Below are 5,955 nucleotides of genomic sequence, written 5' to 3' on the forward strand. Positions count from 1 at the left end.
GGAAGGCCCCCCCTCCAGCCCCTGTTGCTGCAATCACTGCAGGCCAGGCAAGGCCCAACAGCTGCTCCAGCCTCCCACGCTGTCTCCCACCTGTACGCAGCCCCTGCCGGGCCCCAACCCATACCTGAGTGGGGTTGCTCATCTCAGGGCAGCTGTCGCAGGCATCCCCAACACCATCCTCATCCCTGTCTGTCTGCAGTGGGTTGGGGACCTTAGGGCAGTTGTCCAGCACATTGGGGATCCCTGTGGGCAGCATGGCAACAGTGACCCCAGCCCAAGCCCAGCCCCACCTTGAGCCTCAGCCCTAGATCCCCAGGCCCAGCCCAGCCTCACCCAGGCAGCCTCAGGCACATCCTTGCAGAAAGCCCCCAGCATGACCCAGGCCCCCTCCTTTGACACAGCCCTGGCCCTGGCCCCACCGTCGCCATCAATGTCGTTGTCACATGCATCGCCCTCGCCGTTGGTGTCTGTGTCCCGCTGGTCATTGTTGGGCACGTTGGGGCAGTTGTCACAGGCATCCCCAAAGGAGTCAGTGTCTGAGTTCTGCTGGTCCTTGTTGGGCAGGAGCCGGCAGTTGTCCTGCAAGAGGCGCCTATCACCACTGGCATCGGGGCAGGCACAGACCCAAGTGCCATGGGGAGCTCTAGGCTGTGCCTCACAAGCCAGGCAGAGTCCCCCAGTCTTCCTCATGCTCCTGGGGCAGCATGGCAAGGTGCTGCCCTCTCTCCACCCCAATCCTGGGGACAGCCCCTGGCAAGGCCCCCCCAGCCGAGCCCAGGATACCTCGACGTTCTTGATGCCATCACCATCCGCATCGTCATCGCACTGATCCCCGATGCCATCGTTATCAGCGTCCTCCTGCCCCGAGTTGGGCGTCAGCCGGCAGTTGTCCTGGGAATGGAGTGTGCAGCTGAGAACCAGGGGCCAAGCAGCCCCCTCCCTGCTCCTGCCCCACCACCTTCTTGCCCCCATGCCCTGGGTGCAGTGCCCACCTGCTTGCAATGCTTGTCATTGTCGATGCAGGGTAGCGGCTCATCTGGGTAGCCGTCCAGGTCTGTGTCCCGTCCGCACACGTTCCCATTGCCGGCCCAGCCCACATTGCACTGGGGCAGAGGGGAAAGCAGAATCATGACACCAGAGACAACTGCCAGCTGTGCTGGGATTGCCCTGCTCCCAGGCACAAACGGCTCCAATGCCGGCCCCAGCGCACCCATGCAGCCCCTCCCCAGCCCCACTCACCGCACAAGAGATGTCACCGTTCCTCTCGAACATGCAGTACCCGTTGACGTCACAGGGGTTGTGCGTGGGGCTGCTGCAGGACTTCAGCGGGGCACAGCCCACCGTCTGGTTGCCCAGGAACCCCGCCTTGCAGGGGCCACACTTGTAGGAGCCCTGGGGTGGGGGGAGCAGGGTGAGAGGCTGGAGGCAGCTGGGGGCCATGGGGCAGAGGGGTGGAAGGCAGCGCTCACCATCGTGTTGGTGCAGACTGAGTTTGGGTCACAGCCGCCGTTGTTCCCATCGTTGCATTCATCGATGTCGGTGCAAACCTGCAGCAGGGACGGTCACTGGAAGCAGGGCCCCTGCAAGGTCCTGGGGCTCGGCCTCCCCCAGGGAGAGGCAGCAACATGAGTAGGGTTCACCACCCCCCAGCTACGCTCATCCTCCACCCTCCGCTGGACCTGGCCGTGCAGTGCCTTTCCTGGGGAAGGGAGGGGAGGGAGGAGGCCTGGGCTCATCCCTGAAGGTGCCACACTCCAGTCCCGTGGTACTGCCCCAGACTGGGGGGTCACTCCTGCCCAGCCCCAGGGGGCGCACTGTAAGATGCCAGGGGCAGCCCAGAGCCAGCAGGTCATGAGCCCTGTGCAGCCTTGGCAGCCATCTCTGCTGCAGCGGCAGCCCCCTGCCTCCAGCAGCACAGTGCCCCCAGATTCACACCCTCCCCCACCAGTCAGGAGTCAGAGCAGCATAGAGCTGGCTGCCAGTGCCAGGCCCCTCTCACCTGCTTGCTGGCTTTGGCATAGTCAGCGCCCACACCTGAGATGAGGTTCCCCTTGTAGCCACGGGGGCACGGCTCGCAGCGGAAGCCGGGCGCCGTGTTGATGCATTTCGAGCCAGGGAAGCAGGGGTTGGCGTGGGCACACTGGGAGCGAGGGAGAGGGTCCAGCCAGTCCCACACGCAGCCAGCATAGCAGGCCCCTGCCAGCAGCATGGCTCACAAGTGCTGGCCTCCCAGGGCTGCTCTGGCATCACCCCTGCCCCAGCACCAAGCTTCCTGCCATGCACCTGGCAGCAGGGTGAGCCAATTCCCTGCCCCATCCATGGAGCAGGGAGCACCGACCACCATCCCTGTCCAACAGCCCTGGGCACACAGGAAGCCTGACCCACAACCTCCTCCAGCGCAGCTTGAGGCCCAGGCCCTGCTGCACAGGGCAGGCTCGTCCCTGCCGAGCCTGCCTGCACTGTCACACTGCTCCTTCCCAGGGGCACAGTCATGCCCTGCCTCATCCATTTCCCAATGCATCGGGATCCCCAGAACACAGGACCCTGCCCCATGTTGTGAGCAGCGCTCTGTCCCCGGCAGGCTCACATGCAACCTGCTCAATCCTTGGGCTGGGCCCCTCACCTCATTGATGTCAGTGCAGTGTGTCCCATTGCCCTGGAAGCCGGGAGGGCAAGGCCCACAGCGGTACCCGGGGTACTCATATGTCTCCATGCAGTCTACACCGCTGAAGCAGGGGTTAGGGCTGCAGCGGGAGCGGTGCTCGTGGAACCCTGCAGAGAGAGGGGGTCACGGCGCAGCCGCTGGGCTGGACCAGGCTGAACAGGGCAGGGCAGCTCCCCAGGGCCAGGACTCACCGCAGACCTGGCACTCCATGATGGTGTTCCGGATCAGGGACATCTCCTTCACCTGCAAGGCACAGCGCAGGTGTCAGAGCCCAAGACCTCGGCATCACAGCACCCTGGAGCAGAACCCGCCTGATCTCTGGCCCAGGCCCCCAGAAGAAGTGGGGGGGGAAGGGGCACTGAGCAGGGGGCTAGCACCTGGATGCGGCCAATCCTGCCACAGCAGGGAATGGTGCACAGCCCCTCTGGCCACCTCACCTGGTCACGGATATCCTCCCTCAGCTCCATCAGGACCTTGTTGAAGAGGGTCAGCTGCGTGACCAGGGCCTTGGTCTGCTCGCCTGCCCCAACAGAGTACCGGTCAGTCCCCCTGGGCGCCATCCGCTCTGCCCACTGCCCCCAGGGCTCTGCCCCACCCTGACAGGCACCCACGCACACCTGGGTCCGCAATGGGGAAAAACAATGCCCAGAAGCTGGCTGAGATCCCCCAAGCTCACTTCATGCATGACCACAGCTGTCTTGGAGCCAAGAGCAGTCAGGTGAAGGATGAGACCTCAACGAGGGGTGCAGCATCCCCTTCTCTGCCCTGAGACCCCGAGGCTTCCCTCTGCCCAGCCCCACTCAGGTGTGGGCCCAAACCCATGTGCAACAGGAGTGTGGGAGGGGGAAGGCCAGGAGAACAACAAGCAACTCACCCAGGATGGAGTTCAGCACCCCGGTCACTGCAAGGGAGGAGATGAAAACATCGTCCTGCTGCCAGCCTGACTCGTTCCTGCCCACACGGCACAGAAGGCAGAGTCTGGTAGCTACAGGCCCGGCCCCCACCAGGCCCAGCCACAAGCAGGCTGCGTGCATATGCATCTATGTGCCCGCATGGCTCATGCTCCATATTTAACAGGAGCACAAGATATGTACACGTCTATGTGTGGGTCCCATGTTCCACATGACATACATAGACATGCCCTGGCATACCTGGCAGTGCCCTATTCCACATGTAACGTGTGTGCAGGTGCCCCTGCATGGGCTTGTATTCCGGGTGCCCCCTGCCGCGTTACCTGCACTGTGGATGGACTCATCACCTTGGAAAGGGCATTCACTCAGGGCCCCGACGCGGCTCATGGACCCTCCCAGAATCAGCTTCATCGACTCTACAAACCCCTGGTCCAGAGAGGAGCCGTCAGCCCTGGTGCCATGGTACTGCCCGTACCCCCACTGCTGCACCCTCTCAGTCAGGCCCCGTCTCACCTGCAACCTCTGATAGGCCTTCTGCCCCGTGCGCACCTCCACCGCCTCCACCTCGGCCTGGGGCACGACTGCTATCTGGGGCAGCCCTGCGCTGGCATCGGCCTGCTTGCAGTCAACATACAGCTCCACACCCAGGGCATCGGCACGCAGCCCGCTCAGGCGCACAATCACCGTGTGGCTCCGTCCATCCGCCAGGCCGGTGTGCTGCAGGTTCACCACGTGCAGCTTCCCGTCCTCCCGCAGGTATCGCAGCAGGACTGCGGAGCACAGCCACAGGCGTAAGCTTTCCCTCAGCATGGGGGCCCAAAGCCCTACCCGGCACAGCTTGTACCCACTATGCATGGTGCCTGGCACAGCACACCTTGCGCACAGCCCTTCCTCTGCCATCCCCAGGCCCCCCAGCCCATGGCCCGAGGCGCAGGCACTCCTGTGCTTCTGCATGACCCTACCTTTGTTGATTTTCCCCACAACAGAGACTTCTAGCCACCGTGTGTTGTCCTTCTTGGAGTAGAGGCCGAAGAGCACACCACCCTGCTTGGGGGGCAAGCGGAAGGTAGACAGCAGGTAGGCGTCGTTCACCGTCAGCAACTCTGTCCGGATCTTGTGTGCCACGTTCACCATCTGCCGGGCCTCCGTCACCATCAGCAGGTCTATGACTGCAGGATGGGCAGACAGATAGAGTCATGTCTGAGTGCCACAATACCACCAAGGCCGCCAGTGACAGGCTGGTCCGTGACCCCGCAGACAAGGACTGCTCCCCATGCAGTCCTTAGAAAGCTGTCCCCAGCCAGGGCCTTGCTGGCTGGAGCGGGTTCATGGAAGCGCTGCCAGGGCCAGAGGCAGATGGGTGGGTGCAGGCAGCAAACACACCTCCCGCCTGGCAGCAAAGGAGGGCTCCTTCCACTGTCCCTGAGCCAGAACTGGGGGCTCCTCTCCAGCTCCTCAGGGCCCCACAGGCCTGCACCCTCCCACCTCGCCAGCCCCACGTCCCTCCTCTTCCTTCCACAGTTTGGTGTAGAGGCTGAGAGGTCCTCAGGGCAGCCCTGCCATGTGCTCCATTGCAGCCATGGGGGGAGAAACCCAGCACCCGGTGCCCAGCCTGGGCCCAGCTTGGGAGGCGTGGCAGAGCTGGGGAGTGCACCCCAGGAGGTGGCGCCCTTGGGCCATGGACAGAGGTGGCCAAGCACTACCCAGGGCCCGGGGCAGGTCAGCCCCCCACCACTGCCAGTCCTGCCGCCGGGGCACAAGGCTGGAGAGGAGCTGCTGGCATGGGGACCCCGCACCCACAGGCAGCTGGTCCAGGCTGCCAGCACGTGCCCGCAGCAAGGCACAGCCCAGCGAGGATGCGGTGACCTCTACAGTGAAAGTGAAGCTGGAGGCGGTGAGAGACTGGAGTGCGGCCCCTGGACAACGCCACGATCACGGAGGGAACCTGCTGGACCCCAGCCCCAGCAGCTGCCCTCCCTGGCTCAGAGCGGGGATGAGCATGGAGCCGGCATGTGCTGCAGGACTTGGGGCCTCCCGGCTCCCTCCAGCCCTGGATCTGGCCCGCTCGCCCTTCTGACCCCCAAGCCCCTTAGGCTGGCAGCACGGGCCTCGGGCCAGGCTGGACCCCTGCACTGCCTTGGCTGGACAGCAGGTCCGGCCGCCCAAGGCAGGTCAAGCAGAGGGCTGTGCTCAGCCTCCGCTGTCCCTGCAGCGGCTCGGGACTCCAGCAGCATCAACCTGGAGCCGCTCTGCGGTTTCCCTCAGGCTGGGGGAAGAATATCCCTCTGTGCTGCAGCCGCCCAGCGAGTGCCAGACCTCCCAGGGAGCGGCCGTCGCTACCAGCGCCCGGGCCAGGGCAGCCCCAGCCGGGAGCCCCCC

General features: G+C 64.5%; 1 protein-coding gene across 1 annotated transcript in view; it reads right to left on the minus strand.

The window, feature by feature from the left end:
* The window catches only part of THBS3 (thrombospondin 3), a 12,256-nt gene extending 7,275 nt beyond the window's left edge, over positions 1–4,981 (minus strand). The window contains exons 1-14 of the mRNA XM_019527938.1: positions 4,539–4,981; positions 4,090–4,346; positions 3,900–4,002; positions 3,540–3,566; positions 3,103–3,185; positions 2,857–2,908; positions 2,624–2,772; positions 2,000–2,140; positions 1,470–1,547; positions 1,240–1,392; positions 993–1,103; positions 784–891; positions 420–579; positions 125–243 (exon numbers count right to left, since the gene is read on the minus strand). Of these exons, the coding sequence (XP_019383483.1) occupies positions 125–243; positions 420–579; positions 784–891; positions 993–1,103; positions 1,240–1,392; positions 1,470–1,547; positions 2,000–2,140; positions 2,624–2,772; positions 2,857–2,908; positions 3,103–3,185; positions 3,540–3,566; positions 3,900–4,002; positions 4,090–4,346; positions 4,539–4,731 (1,734 nt within the window). The 5' untranslated portion in view covers positions 4,732–4,981. The remainder of the gene's footprint in view (positions 1–124; positions 244–419; positions 580–783; positions 892–992; positions 1,104–1,239; positions 1,393–1,469; positions 1,548–1,999; positions 2,141–2,623; positions 2,773–2,856; positions 2,909–3,102; positions 3,186–3,539; positions 3,567–3,899; positions 4,003–4,089; positions 4,347–4,538) is intronic.
* Between the last annotated feature and the right edge of the window lie 974 nt (positions 4,982–5,955).

Source organism: Gavialis gangeticus, unplaced genomic scaffold (genome assembly GCF_001723915.1).
Source record: "Gavialis gangeticus isolate Ggan-Ray unplaced genomic scaffold, GavGan_comp1, whole genome shotgun sequence".
Taxonomy (NCBI): domain Eukaryota; kingdom Metazoa; phylum Chordata; order Crocodylia; family Gavialidae; genus Gavialis; species Gavialis gangeticus.